Source organism: Erigeron canadensis, chromosome 2 (genome assembly GCF_010389155.1).
Source record: "Erigeron canadensis isolate Cc75 chromosome 2, C_canadensis_v1, whole genome shotgun sequence".
NCBI lineage: Eukaryota > Viridiplantae > Streptophyta > Magnoliopsida > Asterales > Asteraceae > Erigeron > Erigeron canadensis.
The window spans coordinates 11,457,191-11,477,910 of record NC_057762.1 but is presented as its reverse complement, the minus strand read 5'-3'; the positions used below and the strand labels follow the sequence as shown (position 1 = coordinate 11,477,910).

Sequence of the window (20,720 nt, the reverse complement as noted above, 5' to 3'; positions counted from 1 at the left end):
CCCGCATAATGCGGCGGAAAAAATTTGCAAAGTGTGATATGTCGTGATAACGACAATTTACAAAGTGGTACTTATTTTACGTTAGTTAGAACTGTTATACCTTAACTGTTGTAGTTACATGTAAGGTTGTATAAACCGTGGATCGAGATCGGATTGGCGAGGTGGGGAGATAGGATACTTTTAAAAATTGATGGAAATATGGTATATACATAGTACACTATATTTTTGAATTATATAATATCTGTATTTTACATAAAGTTTTGTTTATTTTTATCTATTTTAAAAGGAAAATGAGGTGTTATATATAAAACAAAATACAATATTTATTTATATTATGGCCTAATTGTTCCACACTTTCACGTGACACAGCTTCCATACTCTTTAGTCTTTGGATTCCATCTTTGACAATTCAAATGCATATATATTATACATATATACAGAGGCGGTATGAGAAAAAATTTTTAAAAGGGGCAAACTTAGAAAACTTATGAAAAATAAATCTAAAAGAGGGCAAAATGTTAAAAACCTATAGAAATTTTTTTAAACCTATTTTATAATATCGACACATAAGCCTTAATCCTATGTGGCATTTTTATAATTTTTTTGCCAATAATTTAATTATGTAAAAAAATGAAATAAAACTAAAAATCCAAGATATTATTTAACGTGAGATATTTGTTTTATTTGGCAAATATTTTGTTTCCCTCCTCTAATTATTTTAGTATTAATCTGATATTAATCATATATCTATGAATGTGATATTAGCTACTCAAAGAAACACACTTTTGAAGTTTCGTATGAGATATGCAAATTCCGTTTTTATTTATTTTTGATTCTTTTTCTATACCTTATTCATCATCCTCATCATCATCATCATCATCTAAGTTGGTTTTTTCTCCAATCAACATCTTTATGATTTTTTTTATTTCTCATTTCAGCTTTGTATTAACGCTTCTATTTGTGAACTCGAGTTTTACCTTTCTATATGTTATTTATTTGGTTATTTTTATCTCAATATGAACAATTTTTTTTTTAGATAAATGTTGTTGTGTTAGCATTCTGATTTAATCTTGATTGACATAAACTTTCTATACCAATGTCACCATTTTTATACTATTTGCTTTTGCAAGTGATTTTGAGTTTTAAATTACTATAAGGTGATTTTACTTTTTCGAAAAAATAAACATGAAGACATTTTGAATTTAACTTAAATTTGAATAATAGATTTGTTTTTTATAATCTAATTGTAATTTTAATTTGGTTTGTCTTTAAAGCTTTTCATCTTTTACGAATTTCATTATTTGATGACTTAAATTCTACTAAAGTATTTTATTTTGAATGAATGTGATGAAATTCTAATGGATTACATATCAGTTTGCAAAAATAATACGAGTAGTTGTTATGGTCTTACCTTACATTACACTTTAATATAATTTCATGTTTATTAACATTGCATGAAGTATAGTATGTGGTATTAAATATGAATATTTGATGATAACACGTTAGTGTCCTAAAAGGCTGGTATAACTTATAATCGACTAATTAATAGTTAAATAATCACAGTTTTATTTTGGATTTATATATTTCATTATATATAAATATTTCCATTACCGATAAATATAGATTTGTATATACCTGCTTAAAATACAAGTTATAATTGTTACAAATTGTTATTTATACTCATATAACTAAACAACATGAACAACTTTTTTAAGCAGCCGCACATCGTGCGGGTAAAAGACCTAATATATATATAAAAAAAATCCTACATAATAATTTCTCTATCATCCTAAAATGTAAAAAACACTAACAAACTTTCTAGTTCATCGTAAGTTCACTTTCTAGATCTAAATTCAGTCAACTTTTTTTTTTCTCTTTCTTCTTTGTAAACGGATCCATCACAAAAACGAAATAAACAATCAATCAACCACTGAGTCACTACCCCTTTCTTCCTCGATCTAACGACCAAGCCCTTTCTTCCGCCGCCTATTACCACCGTGCCGCTATCACTTTCTTCTCAGATTCAGATGTGTGTTTTTAGATCCGTGTATTTCTAGATATGAGTGATTGATTTTTGAACTTGGTGGCCGGAAATTGCGAGCCCTGTGTGATTGTTGGTGGTGGCTGTAGGTGGCGGATGGTGGCCCTGTGTGATTCAAATCATCATTTGAGATTTTCAAAATAGGTGATCGTGCTTTATATAATAAGTATAGATATAGTATAGATGCTAGATTTTAGACTCGTGTCTAACACGGACACGAGGTTTACGATATTATCAGTATTAGATCATCATACATTTTATTCATAAAAGCTTAAATTATGAAGATATACGATTTTAAGTGTTATAGTTTGCAAGTTGTAATATAATAATCACAGGTTCGTCACTGTAATCATGCTACAATAATTTCTTTATTATAGAATTTTTTGAAACCAGTTATATTCATAATGTGATATTATTATGAAAGATAATTAAGAATTAAAATATAAATATACTAGTGATCTTGTATTTTACATTTAAATATATGTATTTGATCATGATGCGGGCCATAACACGAATAGGTTTATTTTCAATCACATGTCCTATGATAATTAGATAACAATTAAGATTATTTTATATTCTTTGATACCAATTAGGACTCTTGATTTAAATGACAATTGTAACTTAAAAAAATTAAATATGTAAATACTATCGTTTTAAAAAGAATAAAATTTCTCAAGTTGATAACTAAAAATAAATATAAAAAAAACTTCTCAAGTTGATGGTTAAAAATAAATAATAAATATAAATTAAGTATTCAGGACTAAAAAGTGTAAATTATTGATGAAAAACAAAAAAATGTAAATTAATGAGACTTTTTCTACAAATTAAAAGAAATAAAAATATAATAATATATTTGGATAATGATTATAAGGATTTTTAATTTATAGTTAATCTAAATGATGACATAAGCGATAGTCAATTTGATAAATTGAGCTATTTGATTGGTTAATAAGTCATCAGTTCAACTGTCTTATAGTATATACTAAATTTTAGACCCGTGTCAAATACACGGGTTGTACAACATTATCAATATAAGAATTAGTATATGGGACAAAAAGAACTTATATGTTAAATGTAAAATATATTTTAAAATAATGGAGATATATTCAAATGTTAATACTGAATGTTAAATCATATCAAGGCTGGATGGTGTAGCAAAATTACTTTCATACAAATTCTTATGCAAAAACAATATCACTTAACTTTGATTACACTATTAACTGAATTTTCATTAATGTCTTGTAAAAAAGTAGTTTTACTGTTAAGAACAATAAAAGTAACGACTCGTTCGTGGGATATTCAAAGATTTCGTTTGTTGTGATTTTATTTGTATGTTCAATTTATATAAGAAGACTATGTATCCTAAATATCGTTTGATTGCAATTACTAATAAAAACAATAATTATCCTAATTGAATTCTGATTACAACTAATAACAAAATTTTAATTTGATTACAATTAAGTAATATAATATTAATTATTGATATTAATATTAATATGTAACCTTCTTAACTTTTAGCTAAATTTTTTTTATTAGATAGACATTATGCAATAAAGTATTAATTTTTTTTAAATTGGGTTAAATGTGTAAATTGGTGATGGAAAACCAAAAAGGGTAAGTTAATTTAGACATGTGTTGATTTACTTAAAATTAAAAAAATTAAGAGTTGTGATTGGTCAATTAAAGTTACATCAGTTGTATTTTAGTATATATAAAGATTAACATACTTCTATACTACCTAAATAAGTATATGCATTTTATAAAACATTCATCTCTTTTTATATTTCTTAAAAAAAACTTAATAAACTCAAAAAACCGCTCTTCTTTATTCATTAATTTAAATATTTTAACCTAATATGCTTATAAAATACCCTTAATAAAATTATTTGCAACATACATTCTTTAACAATTAAATAACTACACTACTTTATTACATCAAGTATTTTCACATTAATAAAGCCACCGCTAAGGGCGGATCTATGTACAAGATAGGGTATCGAGTGCACACCCTATGGTTTATTCTATTAGTGGTAAGTAAATAAGTTTAGAGGTTTTTTTAGCCTAATTTCTTAACATTGTATTCTCAAGATTTTTTTAAAAGAAAAAAAAGAGGCAGATTGGATAGGAGAGAAAATGATAGAAAACTAAATTAAAAAAAGACATTCTCGAGTTGAAAAGAAATTAAAGGATATAAATAACTAAACATGATGAACCTGCCATGTCCAGCACCCCTTCCACCACCTGCCGCTGATGAGCCACCCCTTCCACCACCTGCCGCCTAAAGAATCCTCCATTTCTAATTGGCTATCGTAGTGATTATATTCCTCTTCGTAATCGTACTGCAGCTGAGCCGTAGATCCGAACATCCGGCGGCTGATTTGTCCTGATCGGACTGCTGCTCAGGCGACACACCACGGCGGCCATGGCGGCTGGCTTTTAGGGTTTAGTGAGAGGATGGAAATTAGAGTTGTATTGATTTGTTTTAGTGACAGGATGGAAAATAGGGTTTTGATTATGCAACCACCACCTGCGACCAACACCAAAAACCTGCAACCACAACCTGAAACCCGCCTTCCACCACCTGCAACCATCCCTTCCACATGCAACCACCCCTTCCAAGAGTTTCCATCCAAATCAGGCCAAAATGGCCAGAAACTTTTTGAAGGAAAAAACCCTGATTTTTCTTTCCCTACACTTCCTTTTCTTTTGGAAAAAAACTCAAGAATGCAAAAAGGTAAATATTTTTCCCTTTCCCTTTCTTTTCTTATAAAAAAAAACTCAAGAATGAAGCATAAGAGTGCATAACCTAGAAGAAAAAAAAAGGTGCACATCCGCTGAAGAAGATTGAAAAAGAAGAGGTGCAAAGCTTTGGCCTAAAGTTGCAGGTACTGCCGGAGTAATATAATTTTTCAAGTCGGCAAGTTTGGTGAGAAAGATAAAGTCATAAAGTAAGATAAGATGCTTTTTCTTCTTTTTAGGTTTTTACATATTACTTTACTCTTTCGAATTTGTCAAAAGTAACCCTTTAAGTTTAAAGGCTTTTTCATTTTAAGATAGTGCCATAAGTTTCAAAATATCAGTATATACTTAAAATAACTTAAAGTTGCTATTATTATAAAATTACTGTTACATTCGGTTTTCAATTAAAAACATTAATAGAGAATCTATTAATTAGCTTATATAGATGTATAACTGAAATATAACTTTGTTACGGTATAGATATATGAATAGTATTTAACAATTTTAGATGTTTAATTATGTTATAATTGGATTCATTGTTATATCCTTATGTTACGAGTCCGGTTACGGTTTTATGTATGTTTACAGATTTTATGATTTGTATAGCAGATTGGTCAAAAAAAAAAGCAAATCCAAAAACCCGACCAAAAATACCCCAAGTATTTGTTGGAATTTTGATGGAATATCATATAAATTTGCATACCCTCGTTTGAATTTCTAAATCCGCCACTGTCACTGTGCACCGCCACTGCCGTCGCAACCGCAACCACTACCCGTTGTCGGCACTATCACCACCACAACACGTTTCCGCCAGCACCACTCCTTCGCCATCATACCGCCACATTATCCGGGCATGTGTTTAGTGTGCTAATACTCATGCAAACGCGAGTTAAATAGGTATTTCTTTTCCCACAATGATCTTCTACCACATAGTTATCGACTTGGAATACGGCAACACTTTAAGTGTTGACCATGTACATGATAAACTACCTTTGACTTGTACTCCTTGGACCAGCTTATGTTTAACTATTACTCCTTTATAATGATTATTCACCCCTTATTTTAGGAAAGGGTTAGAAAATAGTTAGATGAAAAATTACTAGATTGCCCTTAATAAACAACCCTTATGGAAAGGGTTATTAGATATTACCAAAATTACCCTTAATGAATTAATTTACATTTTAAACATTTATCTTCTAAAATATCACTATTATCATTGTATCAATTTACACGGTTAGATCACTTGACACCAATTGTCGATGTCATCGATCACCACCCATCACCAACACCACTAAACTACCGTCACCGTCACCGCCGCCGCATTGCGCGGGTACAATGCTAATGTTCAATGAGTAGTGACACATTTAGCTTAGTTATCAAAACTATAACATTTTTTTTTTTTTTTAACAGCGTATCAAAACTATAACATTGATAACACATTATTCCCTGCTCAAAGTTCTATCTTTAATCTTTTCTAAGTCTCCTATCATCGTCGTCCGATCGAGATGCATAGGCGATTAAGATCTTGAAACATAATACCTATTTTGAGTTCGTAGTGAAGTAAAGATAAATTAATTAAAATATAAATAAAAACAAGCTTTTCTTAAACAATTTTTTTCATTTACGTTACTTTAACAGCTACGATACACAATTCTGCATGGAGTAATGTATGAGAAAAGTGTAATGTAAACCATCATACTCTTATCATATTCGTTGTAGATTATCATCACCAGAGATTACTTAGGGTCCAACATGATCAATAAATATACTGGAAGGGTTGAATACAAACTAAGCATTACATAATGGGTTCTATATAAAAGACATTCATAATGTCAAGGGTGTATTGAATAAAATATTTTAAAGTCCAAAACCCTCAAAATTAGGGCTTTGGATGAACCATGCTTTCTTCCACTAATGACTAATCTCATTTCTCTATCAAGTTCAAGAAACACAATGTCATGTAAGTTCAGCATGTTTGTTTTTTTCTGAATTAACATTCTTTCTTTTTTGTTTCTAATATTAATTAATTTGTCTACTCAAAATCCATATAAGAATGCTACAGAATATTGAAATTACTGAATACCCTTTTGTTGTTTTGCAGAACCATATCTGGGTTTTGTGAAATTTGCTATGCTGATTCGGGGGATCGGTAAAAGGTTATATTCGATATCCGGCATGATTTCTGAACTGCATTATATGTTTTGCTCACCAACTGTTTGTAAAAATGCTTGTACTGGAAATGGTTTATCATCATATATATCTGTTAAAAGGCAAAATTTTTGTGTTTCCGAACCTAGTATTCGAGTAAATATGGGCATTGTTAGTTCACATCAATCGCAAGCTAGTGTTAATGCTAATCGTATTTCGAGGGTTGTAAGAACAGAGGCACAAACTGCGCTTTTTGATTATTTGCACTTTACTAGAGGCTTCCATTTTACGGATGCAGAGTTCATGAGCAAGAACTCCCCTCATTTTATTCAAAACTTGTTGTCTGTGGTTGATGATAACGAAGAAGATATATCGCGTGCTTTGTCAAAGTACTTCCGGTACAATCCCATTAATGAGTTTGAGCCATTCTTGGAGAGTTTAGGTCTGAACCCTTTTGAGTCCCCATCACTACTTCCTAAATCGTTGATATTTTTGGGAGATGATGATCTTTTGCTTGATAATTTTCATGTTCTTTGTGGTTACGGGATTCCTAGAACGAAGATTGGCAAAATGTATATGGAAGTGAAGGAGATTTTTGGATATGATCATGGCGTGTTATCTATGAGACTTAAGGCTTATGAGAAATTAGGATTAAGTAAATCAATAGTAATTAAACTCGTGACGTCCTGCCCGTCACTTTTGGTTGGAAATATTGATGGCAAGTTTCTTGCGGTTTTGGATAAGCTGAAAGAATTTGGGTTCGATAAGGAATGGATTGGTAGTTATGTGTCTGAAAGAACTACTTTGAATTGGGATAGAATGTTAGACACTATGAGTTTTCTTGTGCAAGTGGGTTACAATGATGAACAGATGAAAAATCTGTTTATGGAGAACCCTGCACTGCTGTTTGATGGTTCGGGGAAACAGATCTATGTGCTGGTTGCCCAGTTACTGAAACTAGGGCTAAAAATGAACCAAATATACGATCTTTTCTTGAAAAACCCCAAAGTATTATCATCTAAGTGTGCAAAGAATCTTTGGACGGCAGTGTCTTTCTTGGTTGAAATAGGGATGGAGTCAGAAGGAATCGTGAGCATAATCGCTACCCATATGGAAGTTCTTGGTTCCAATACTATAAAAGGGCCAATTTCCGTAATGAGAAGTTTGAAAATAAAAAAAGATGAATTATGTCAAGCTATAAAGGATAATCCTCTGGAGCTGATCAATTGGGCTACTAAGCCAGAGACTGGATCAGTAGAAAATCAAGATTCCAATACATTTGTGGAGAAAAGAAACTTTTTATTAAGATTGGGTTATATGGAAAACTCTGATGAGTTATCAAAAGCCCTAAAAAAGTTTCGGGGCAGAGGAGACCAACTACAGGAAAGATTTGATTGTTTAGTGCAAGCTGGACTCGATTACAATGTAGTTTCAAGCATGATCAAGAGAGCTCCTTCGGTTCTAAACCAGTCAAAAGATCTTCTTGAAAAGAAGATTGATTGTTTGCAGAACCATTTAGGCTATCCATTGGAAGCTGTCGTGGTGTTTCCATCATACTTGTGTTATGACATCCAGCGGATTAATCTTAGGTTCTCGATGTATTTATGGTTACTAGAAAGAGGTGCAGCAAAACCAAAGCTATCGTTGAGCACCATTCTTGCGTGTTCGGATACAAGGTTTGTGAAATATTTTGTTCATATTCATCCCGAAGGTGTTTCCAAATGGGAAAATCTGAAAATTTCATTAAATTCAAAATAATATTCATGACCTTCATTTGCTTTTTATGTTGTATACACACTTTATAGTAAAGTATTCATCCAATTTCAAACCCCAAAAATATTGCTTAGTTCCTCATAGTCTGTTGTACAATTCTTTCCTGTAGTTCCTTCCCTTTATATGATTAGCGGGTAGTACTTGTGACAGGATTTTCTACTTTAACAATTTATTTTAGCAGTCAACAATGTTATGCTCAAATGTTGCAAGTGTTTATATTTGAATGTTATCTGTATGCAACAAGTTCCCAACTGGAATTGATCATTATGATATAACTTTGTTGGAAATAACTCTTGGAAAACTAAATATAGCAAGGTTGATCATGAAATTTGATCTGTTCTATATACAGCAGAACCGAAGATATTTAAGCCAATCAAGTACATGAGTTTATAATATTTGTATGCCAATATGTGCGGATAGATCACTACATAAATGATCTGTGCCTTTAGATAAACCTTTGTAATACTTTAGCATACACATTTTTTTACAAATAGTACAACTAATTTAAAAGGGATAGGTATCATGGTATGTGTTTAACATAAATCAACGGTCCTAATTCTGTTATCGAGAGTTGTTGCTGGAATAACTTGTGTTGCTTGACTCAAATGTTTCAGTTTGCTAGGTTTGAAGTGTCCAAAGACGACTCCAAAACGATGCTAATATTTCTCTAACAATAATTGTCTACTTTTTATAATCTTTGATCCAATCTATGCTCTAGTCTGCTTCATTGTGTCACAGAACTTTTATATATCATGTTATGAAAACTTGTTCCATATTTTAAAAGGTCATGCTAAAATACGACCAATTAAAAAAAAATGTCGGCCTCTGATTTTTTATACTAACCTAGAAATGGGATGTCAAAAGAGTTTAATGCGCAAATTGTACGAAGAGTTCTTAAAAAAGGTAAAAAGGAAGCATCTGCAAATTGAAGAGTGAACATGTCTCAAAGTAAGCACGTCCGGCCTAGTACCGTCCTGGTCCGGTACCGATTCCGCTTTATATAGGACCGGGACCAGGACCGTTAACAGGTTTTAGTGATTTTCAGGACCGGTCTCATGCCTCTCCCAACATCCGGGAGAGTACATGTCCAGAGTGAGCATGTACCGGAGTGATAATGAACATGACCAAGAGTGAACATGGCGGTAAGCACGTCCGGGATTACATGTCTTAGAGTAAACATGTCTTAAAGTGAACAGTCTCTGAGCCAACATGTCTCGCTGTCTCGGTGGTTGTGAACATGTCTCAGAGTGGGCATATCTGGTTATGAACATGTCTCCAGGTATATGGGGTTCTGGATTTGGCCCGTTTCATCTTCCAGGTTGGCTTCCGAATCTATGACTTGAATCCTAGCTTGATTAACTGTATATATATATATATATCGGGATAATTCCACTTCACCAAATTTAAGAGCTAATCAAACGAATGGGATAACTCATATATATTTTCGAAAGATGAGTATTACCCACATATTAATCAAGTGTTTATACATGTATGATTTCCAAGAAAACTGGAAATCCATCCCATAAATGTTAGAGAAGGCCAGCATAGTTCCACCCAAATTTTGTTCCGATATCAACATTGGACAAAAACCTTTACAGATGACATGTCGTTGTGTGGTTACCGGTTAGTCCATGACTCCATGCACGTGGCCCATGTAAGCATTTGGAAAATACTTGGAAATGGGAACAAGATTTATAAATACCTTATATTGGTATATTTGGTGCATATATGATATATTGGAACAGATTTTGAAAATACTCGGAAATTTTGAGTTACTTAGAAGCTGCCTTAAGATTCGTCCTTACACTAGTCCTAATCATCGCTACATCAACAAAAAAAAACTATTTAAAGACAAATTTCCCTTAATCCAACCTTATACTCAGGACTAGTTTTGAACCCACCTTTTATTTATATATACACTTTATCTAACTTTACATTTTCAATCCCCCAGTATTTAACAAAAACTAAATAAAACACACAATTTATTTGACATAAAAACATAAAAAACCAACATTCCTAAATAAATTCAAAAATACAATAAAATTTAAAAAAATAAAAAACATTCCTAAATACTTACAAAATAAAAAACATCCTGAAATACTAAAAAACATTAATTTCAATTGTAAAGCTCATGGGAGACACCATACATGCTCCGTAAGATCATGACGAAGGGCGTGATGCACATGTCGGTCACGAAGCTCCCTGTTGGTACGTTGGTGAACCGCCATCCTATCTTGGAAAGTACGTCGAGGTACAGGAGGTGGTTGGAACATACCATCCTCCTCAAGTGAGCTTATGGCATATCCCGAGTCTTCAACTATCATGTTATGCAATATAACACATGCGTACATGGTTCGACAAATCCGGTTAACGCTTCTAGCTCTAGCCAGTTGGCTTAGAATATGCCATTGATTTTAAAGACACCCAAATGCACGCTCGACATCCTTTTTTGCACTTTATTGATACTTTTTAAACTTTTTCTTCTTGTCATCTTGTGGGCACGAATATGACTTTACAAACGTTGACCACTCCGGATAAATGCCGTCGGCGAGGTAGTCGCCTTTTCTGTAGTGTGTTCCGTTAACAGTAAACGAAGTATCCGGAGCACGTCCTCGATGATTTCCCTAAATATAACAAAGTTAAAACACACGCAATGTTTTTAAAGACAACACAAAATGGATGTGAAATTTAAAGTACCTAAACAAAGGCGAATTATTTAGCACATTTATGTCATTATTTGATCCCGTTGTGCCATAATACACATGTGAAATCCATAAATCGTATGGGGCAACCGCTTCAAGCATGATTCTTGGATGGCCGTGATCACCACGCGTGTATTGCCCTTGCAATGCTAAGGACAATTTTTCCAAGGCCAATCAATACTCCTAAGCATCCCCGGTAAACCATGAAGCTCTTCGTGTTTAGCATACAATCTTTATATATCTTTTGGTGTTGTTTTGCGCAAATACTCATCTTTGTAGAGCAGAAACACACATTTGAAAGGTTTAGGAATACTCTACTTGTATCCTTTCCAATCTGAAGATACTTGTAAAGCAAGTCAGGGTTGTATCCATACGCCAATTGACGTATGGCAGACACACACTTCTGTATTGTGCTAAAACCAACCCGATGTCACCCACTAACAAGCTTGTTTTGCATTATACTAAAATGCTCAAGCACAGGACATGGATTACGAGTCGGATCCGACATTAAATCGTTAACTATGCGCATGAACAATGGTCTCGTCATTCGAAATTGGCGCCTAAAGTACCAAAGCGGGCACTTTGCATCTTCAACAAAATAATGAGCCATTAGTTGCTCATTGGCGCTTGCCCGATCTTTTGTAATGATGGTGCGCGGGATAACTGGTCATTCGGACGTTTCACCTTCCTCAAGCAACTCAACACAATCCGACATAATCCCCATAAGCTCCTCATCATCGGAGTCGTCTTGAAACAACCCCTCTTGTAAACGAGTTCAAACACGAAGGAATTGTGAAAGACATTATGATTTGAATAACAAAATGTTTATGTGTAAGTGTAGGTGAATATGAGAGATAGATGTGTGAATTATAGTGAAATGGTAATATATAAAAGGTTTGGGAACATAATAGCCGTTTAGGGACCCAAAGTGACAAAAGTTGAAAGTTGAAGTTTAAATGTACTAGCCGTTTGGGGACCAAAAGTGTCAAAAGTTGAAGGGCAAATTGGTTTTAAAGGTATCATACACGTCGACTTTTCCTATGTAAAGTATCATCCCTAAAAACTATCTAATGTAATTATAAACGGTGTAAATTTATACTAAGAGCACCCCCAATGTATCAATACATTGACCGTATTCGAGTTCCAATACGGTACACACCATTGGGTGTGGACCGTATTGGTCCGTATTGAGACGACGTATTGGAGGTTCCGTGGTGGTGAATACGGAGGAGAGGCAAGTGAATTTGTTTTTTTTATTCTCGGAATATGTGTGTGTGTGTGTGCGTGCACGCATTTATGAGTGTGTGTTTTTGTGTGTGGGTGTGTTTGGGGTTTTTTTTTCTTCCGATTTACTGTTGCCTACACTGTGTGCTGGTGTGGTGTGTTTGTGTGATGTGAGGAAGATGAAAACATTTTGTTATCTAATATATATAAATTTTCAAATTTTACCCCATAGTTTCATATATTATTATTTTCTTTCTAAAATAAACATTTTCCAATACTTTTTTATTATTATTATCATTGTTTATTATTTGTATTTAGTTTATAAAATATATTTGTAGTTTATTTAATTAAAAGTGTGAAAATAAATATGTTGGAGTGTATTGGAATGTATTGGATGTATTAAGTATTTGGTGTGCATTGAGAAAAATGTATTAGAAATAGATTTTTCTGATGTGACGCTGATGTGGCAGTGTATTGGATTGGGGCATGGGGGTGCTCTAATGTGATGTGTAAAAATACTACTTGCCAGGTATGGCGGTTTTGTCCTCATTGGATTCCACCTGGGCCTAATCTCTTTGACCAAATAACAAAATTGACCAAATAACAAAAAAAAAAATGTAAATACTCAGATCTGGGAAAATTTATTAATCACGACAAAATGGGGTTTCATATGATTGATAAATCCACTGAAAATGGGAGATCATATCACAAATTAATCAACATATATAGTTTTACTCCTTTGACTAAATCCATTGAATAAAATGTGTACACAACCTCGTATGAATACACAATCTTGAGGACTCACTTCATCATCGTCATCATTCAACGTTCTAGGGAGTTTGTAGAAGAAAGGGAGCAATACTACTGCAAAAGTGCGAAGGAGAATGAAAATTAAAAGAAGGAATAATCAATATATGTATAATTTTACACATTTGAAAAGCATTACTCTGTTTCGATTATTTAATCTTTATATATAGTAACGGTGCCTCCATAAGTCCATAGCTGCCACCATCACTTCCGGCAATAAAGTAAGTCTCCATTAATTTGATTATTTTGAGATCGAAGACATAAAAATAGGAAGAAAAACATAGGAAATCATCAAAGGTATCCAATATCACCACCTCCAACCGCCCTATCACCACCACAAAGCTCCGGTCACGCCATTATATAGCTAGCAGAAGGAGAGAGAAAGAGCGAGAGATGATTTTTTTGGATATTATTTCGGATCTAAAGATCCATCTTTGTAACCAGATCGATTGACCTATAAAAAAAGATAGATTGATTTTTGTTGTGTGAGCTATGAGTGACCATAGATGAGATGATTAATTTGTATATAGATTTATATGTAAATGATTGTTTTGAAGTTAATATATATTTGAGGTTAAAAAATAGAGATAACTACAGAAAATAAAAAGCACCTTTCGACCAATTAATGAAAATAGCAGTGACGTTTAAAAGTTTTGTTTTTTAGAAATGAACTTTCGTTTATTACCGGAAATAGCAACATTTGACACGTGTACATGGTGACGTGGACATTTTTGATTACGTGGCATTTTTTAATGATGTGGCATTATTTTTTATTTATTACTATTTAATTTTTTGTCAGTCATGTCTTTTCCCAAAAAAAAAAATATGGTTCCGTTTCAGTTTTGGTTCCGACAAGGTATTTTTTCTTGTCATTATATTCCGAAGCTGATTCAGTTTCTTTTCATTGATTTTTGTTGAGTCTCTTTCATTTTCAAGCATTGAGAAACTGTGTATGAAGATCATAAAGGAGACATAGATCTATATCTTCTTCGTCTATTTTGACATTTAAAATCTCTAAAATTAGATGCCAAAACATCTTTGTTTTCGTCAGAGAGAGATCCTAGGGATGTTTAGATAAGACGAGAGTTTCATAGGCCGGATTTGGTTCGTTTAAGAAGAGTTTGTCTGCAGATGAGATAGATCCAAATGACGAAGGTCCAGAGGTGTTCTCGAATTCGAACAAACTGTCGACGGTTTCCAAGTTAGTTGAAGAAATTGAAAAAAAAAACCATCTCCACATCCAACACTGACGAGGTTTTGAAGTAATCCGACTATAAATTAGAGTTCATTGCTATTTTCATAAATTGTTCAAAAGGTCCTTTCTATTTTCTGTGTTATAAAGAATGTCACGTCATTAAAAAAATGCCACGTAATCAAAAGATGTCCACGTGTCAAATGTTGCTATTTCCGGTAATAAATGAAAGTTCATTTCTAAAAAACAAAACTTTTAAAAGTCACTATTATTTTCGTGAATTGATTGAAAGGTGCTTTCCATTTTCTGCAGCTATCCTTAAAAAATATAATTGAATGGATCTTTAGATAAAAGGAAAAAGAGTGAAGAAGTAGAAATGCTCCCACCTGCTTCGGATGAATCTTATGTCGGAAAAAGACTCCGTATTAAAAAGAATCTTATATTGATGATGTGGCAGGGTGGCATGACAGTCAAAGTCAATGGTCAAACGAAAACACGCACAATACTGGTCAAACAAAACCAGATAGTGGTTTTAATACTCATATTAGATCACGTTTGCACACACTTGAGTTACATTTGACGGTTTTTAGGGATGATACCTTACATAGTAAAAATCGACGAGTATGATACCATTAAAACCTATTTGCCCAAAGTTGAAACTTGAAATTTAAATTTTTAGAGCCGTTAGAATAAAAAAAGGAAAATAAAAAATAGAATAAAAAAAGAAAATACTCAAACAGTGCATGGGGGACGAATGGTGTTTGACTCGTCCCGGGGAGAGGGACGAACACAGGAACTAGTACGTAAGGTAGCTACTTATTAAGACAAAACACTAGTATATGAGTATCTAATTTATAGCTTAAAACCAATACTAAATTCTAACACAAATGTCACTCGTATTTTTAGAGTATTCTTTTCGTTTTTGTATAACTTGACATGTCCAACAATTTACAATAGATTCAGTTAATGGCAAATTTAATCGAAAACTCACTTCTTTAACATATGAAAATTATGGTTTTTGGAATATGTCACTCCAATGCCTAAACACAACTTAAAACATAGTCACACAATTCACAAACGTGTTTGAACATCCACAAGTACATAATAGCGTTCAAATGCCAACCTATTACAAACCATAAGCATATCTTTAGACATTTTATAGTACTAACAAGCATAACTTGGTACCTTATTAATAAGGTTTATGGAAAGAAGCTTCACCTACTAACGATAGCCTCCTCGACATCAGACATATGTCTTCATATGAACCATGCTGGCACGTCTTGAGCAAAGACTGACTGTGCATCAATTCTGAAGTCAGGGTTATCATTGTCATGTACATTCGGGTTGCTGTCAGAATCAAAAGTGAAAAAACCGTCATCAAGTGGGATCGGATCAAGATTTGCAGAGTTGAAATTGTTTGTCTGTTGAAGATTTGTGTCATAGAATGACATGAGATCGGAAATTATTTTCTGGCCATCATCTGGTAGTCCAAGTTCAGCAATACCACCACCGGTGGGGTTACTGTATGATGGTGGTGCAGTGTGATTCAAAGGCAGAGGATCAGTATTGAACTGAGTTTGACCAAATGATGACATACCAAACACGGGTGCTTTTTGAAGATTGTTCATTTGATAGTTTAGGCTTCTGCCAGGAGGGTTAGTAATAGGCCGGTAAGCACAATTCATCTGGTGATTGTTTCTTGCAGTTCTGTCATGAAACCCGACACGAGCATCGTTATATGGGCATCGAGGATACTCACAAGCAAACATTGGAGGCTGGAGCTGGTTGTCGTCGCCTTGAGATGCTTGTTTTCTTTTCATGGCAAAATGACCAGAGTTCAAGTCAAAGGCCTCCCCTTTCACTTTAGCAAGAGGAACAGCTCGTGTGATTCCTAACTCGTAAGGATGTGGCTTACAGTCCTTCAATTCAAGAATTGGCTCATCAACTACACCTTCAACGTCGTAATCACTGGCATCATTCATCAAATAAGAACTGCCACCTCCAACGGTTGCTGGAGGGCAGGTGTTAGGATACATCTTCTGGCAAATCGTTTCCTCTTGGTTAATAATCGCAAGCCACGTGGCACTTTCTTTAGCAGTCATCTTGTCCTGTAAGCACTTCGACTGCCTAACTAGCTTCCGTATCTTTTCAATATTTGGTGACATATGCTTAATAACTGCCGTCAGAACATTGACTTTCCATGCCTTTTTTAAATCATGCGGTTTCTTATAAGGTGGTGGACCGTTTTCTCTCGGCATACCTGATTCAACCCACCATTTCTCATTTCCGGTAGGCCACCATGGTGGTGCAATACCCTTTTCCAAAGGGAACCGACGCTGTGGGGGGTCACAGTGTTGCATCAAAGCCGACAAAAGAGACCCGAGGGTTGTATCTTGTAGCTCTTGTAGAGTGTGAGGAGTTGAGACAGGTTCAAGACTTTCAGTTTCCCCAGGTACCAAGTGGTCAGCCTGGTATTTTGAGATGGCGGCGGGCCCGTTTCGGTCAAACCGAACCTTTTCTTTCCACCATTCCCGGAGATTATCGGATGCTCCACTCACGGGCTTACCCTTTTCAGGAATAATTCCATAAACAAAACCTTGTGCTTTACAAACTTCCATCATTTTAAGCATATATTTCAAGATCCCATCTTGAGCACGAGACATCTTTTTTCGTCTTGCTTGTTCTTGGGATTGTTTCTGCTTTGCAAGATCATCATTTTCTTTGAATTTTTTTTGGTCTTTAAGTCGTCTATGAAGCATCTTATCACGCCACATTCTTTTCTCAAGCTCATCAATGTCTATTTCATCATCACTGTAATTGTAATCTTCCTCCTCAGCAAGTCCTTCTTCAGTTGTAGGCTCGGTTTCAAATGGAGGAGCTGATAAGAAATTGAAGCTTCCACAGAACCCCATTTCATCAAACATCGCCATTTCTAGAATGCTTTGCAATCAAGATTTAATTATATATTCTACAGATTATTCTGAAAATCAGTGGTTAGGTGGACACTCTCCTGAAATACCAATCAACTGAGAATTAGGAACACGAAAAGGTAGAGTAAAATTACACTTATATTAAACCAATAGGGCTTTTATTGTAGTTGTATTGAGGTGATCCAACAACCAAGAGGTCGTGGTTTCAAGTTACATCGGGGAGCATGTATGAATAGTTATGTGTAAAATGATCAAGATTCAAGTTAACTATATAAAGCAACCGACAAAGATATCCTTAGATTACAAATCAAATCAAGCATGCCATCCTCAATGATCTATAATACATACTTCATATCGTTCATAGTCAAAACACACATCCATAAAAATACACACTTCATTTTCTAATATTGTCTTACACAGAGGTATCACATGACTTTTTGAACCATCAAATGTAAGTGTTCAACTGTTCATTGCAATCTAGCCATCTATGCTAACATATAACACAATGGCTTTCAAAGTTAGGCGACTTTGGACAAACAACAATATACCATCCTTGCAGAAAAGAGTACTATATACTTCCATTTTTGTAACAAGATGTTCTGTTTTCTGACGTAAAAACTCAGGGTGTTATATTTCTCAGGGAAAAGATAAAGATCACAGTAGATTGAATATTTGATAACAAAAGTATGTGTGGTTGACTAAACCAACCATGGTTTTAGCTTTTCAAAGGAAATTACTCTGAAAACCACAATTTTGACAAATTCATTACAGTTTTACGTTTGAGCTTGAAAACTTATGGTCTATACTGAAGAATTTAACCTGAAAATCAGGAGGAGAGCAAAAGTTTTCAAGATTAAAGGAACTTCAATAAATTCAGATGACACAAATAACTCTGAAAACTAAAAAATATGATGTATTTAAAATGAAAACACAAGGGTTTCTAATTAATCACTTTATAAGGGATAAATAGGAAGTCAAAACTTTAATTCATACAAAGATATGAACATAAAACTTGATCAGATTGTTGATGAAGTTTCAGTCCAGATTAAAATATAGTTTAATACACTAGAAATGTTTCTTAATCAATTTAAATTTGTAAGTTTTGATCATAATAGATGAAAAACAACAAAAAGGTCAATTCTTTCTATTTTAAGAGATCTGCTAATTCAAAACAAATAGAAACTAAGGACTTGTATTATATATATATAAATAAAAAAATAGCAATCACAAGATCATACAATCAATGAATAAATCACAAACCCCAGATGAAATTTAACTAATATCAATAAAAAGCTTTCACCTTTCCAATAAAAGATGACAAATTTCTTCATAGAATCAAAAGGGTATCAAATATTATTTAAAAAAAAAACAAAAAGTTTGAAAAAACATGAATAAACTTACAAAACTAGCTGCTTTCTTTTTTGGTTCCTTTTGTTTAGTATTTGCTTAAGTTGCACCCATCTGAAACAAGTTGAAAAAACTGCTTTTTCTTACAATCTATGTTTTGGGCACAAACATTAAAACAAACAAATGAGCATAAATAAAATAAAATAAGATAAAAGGTAACACTAGAGGAAGGGAGGGGTATAGTGGGAAATGAAATATTATGTAATGTAAATGGGGTGTATTTATTTGTTTAATTACCTCATTTCTATTTTAAGAAAGAAGCAAAGGGAGGGCCCCAATCTTTATTCTTATGTAATTTAAGTGAATAATTCATTGACCCATTTAGATTGTTCTTTTTCTGGACATAAATGGTTTAAGCACTGTTATATATGACTGATATTCGTACCAGAGGTTTTAATAAAGCTACCAGTATCAAATACTTATTTTAAAAACTTGTATACTCTATTTAGTTGGTTGGCATATGTAGTAGATTTAGTAAAATGTATGATACGAATATCATTTCTTTTATGATAAAGATGTCTTGGTTTATGTAATCATCTAATTCTATTATTATGATTAATTTAATTTCATATTAAAAACAATTATGATAAAGATGGTTTGGTTTATGTCATGATCTAATACCATTATTATTACTTTTAACTTTAATTCAATATAAAATGAAATTTATTTGGAAACATATGGTTAGTGATTGAAAATATCCTGTTTAGACTTGAAACACCATTAACATGTCTTTTTATGTGTATCTTAATGTAGAAGTAGGATCATATTCGACAAAGCAACATGTAGAGGTCATATACATACACTACGGCTTTACGTTAATGATGTTGCAGGATTGTCATGAAATGCAAATCGAACTCACTATGTGCATTCTTTAGCCGATTCCAATTAAGTCCTCTATAAACCTTCTAAATGAGACTTGTTTTTCTCTAAAGAGAGGATCACTATATAAACTTATTTACGGGAACGTGTTTTTGAAGAGAAGGAAAAAATAAAATAATCACATGGCCATGATAAAGCTTAAACGTCTTTCTATGGCTTGTGTTGGGAACTCATTTCTTACTTTGGATGAAATTACAATTAATTAATTAATTAACTAATTAATAGCCCCATCAAAATCCCCTTGGTTGGATGATGACGCAATTTGGAGCATGCATAGATTTTGTTAATTTTTTTTTTTTTTATGTTGTTGAGAAAAATTCTTTCATTAATATATTTATAATTATATATATATATATATCGCTCCCACATCAGTGAAAAAAAAATAAAGCTTTTATGTAATCTCAGCCATTTAAATTCAATTAAAGAATTGATCTCAACCATTTAAATAAAAAGTCAATTTTTAAACAGGTCAAACAGGTCTTTATTTTATCTCACACACATTCAGACACCCGAATAAACAAATGGAGATTATCTATAATCAATATTTTCTCCTCTCACACACATTCAAACACCCTTTCAAGAACCCCCACCTCGACGGCAGCCACCAAAGGTAACCAAATCCTCTATAATTTGTGTTCTTTTCCAATCCCCCAACCTAAACAAAACCTTAAAAACATCGATTGCCATCATCTTTAATTATCTTTGCGTTGGTTGTAAATATGTCGTCTAACATCGCCAACCTCCACCAACCGGGTCTCTGCCTCCATCGTCTTTGTATTCACCACTACAACCACTGTCGTTTTTTCATTGGAAACCATCTCCATGTTCCATTCTCTCCATAGTTTTTCGGGATACATCAACAATGGAGGATATTCATG

At 33.3% G+C, this 20,720-nt stretch overlaps 2 protein-coding genes and 1 long non-coding RNA gene across 3 annotated transcripts; 1 reads left to right on the top strand and 2 right to left on the bottom strand.

The window, feature by feature from the left end:
• The first annotated feature begins 6,652 nt into the window (after window positions 1-6,652).
• On the top strand, window positions 6,653-8,853 carry LOC122589492 (transcription termination factor MTEF18, mitochondrial). Its single transcript, XM_043761788.1, has 2 exons — window positions 6,653-6,740; window positions 6,882-8,853. Exon 2 carries the CDS (start codon window positions 6,911-6,913, stop codon window positions 8,684-8,686), a length of 1,776 nt encoding a protein of 591 aa, XP_043617723.1. The 5' UTR covers window positions 6,653-6,740; window positions 6,882-6,910; the 3' UTR covers window positions 8,687-8,853.
• Window positions 8,854-13,245: 4,392 nt separating this feature from the next.
• LOC122589544 lies at window positions 13,246-13,953 on the bottom strand. Its single transcript, XR_006322283.1, has 2 exons — window positions 13,574-13,953; window positions 13,246-13,491 (listed from the first exon to the last, which is right to left on the bottom strand). It is a non-coding gene; the product is annotated as an uncharacterized LOC122589544 (long non-coding RNA).
• A 1,714-nt stretch (window positions 13,954-15,667) lies between these two features.
• Window positions 15,668-19,103, bottom strand: LOC122587195 (protein ETHYLENE INSENSITIVE 3-like). Its single transcript, XM_043759297.1, has 2 exons — window positions 18,958-19,103; window positions 15,668-17,636 (listed from the first exon to the last, which is right to left on the bottom strand). Exon 2 carries the CDS (start codon window positions 17,554-17,556, stop codon window positions 15,883-15,885), a length of 1,674 nt encoding a protein of 557 aa, XP_043615232.1. The 5' UTR covers window positions 17,557-17,636; window positions 18,958-19,103; the 3' UTR covers window positions 15,668-15,882.
• Window positions 19,104-20,720: the final 1,617 nt, after the last annotated feature.

Bases quoted from the DNA above. Each gene is read 5' to 3' on its own strand.
- LOC122589492 (XM_043761788.1), top strand. From the start codon at position 6,911: ATGCTGATTCGGGGGATCGGTAAAAGGTTATATTCGATATCCGGCATG.
- LOC122587195 (XM_043759297.1), bottom strand. From the start codon at position 17,556: ATGGCGATGTTTGATGAAATGGGGTTCTGTGGAAGCTTCAATTTCTTA.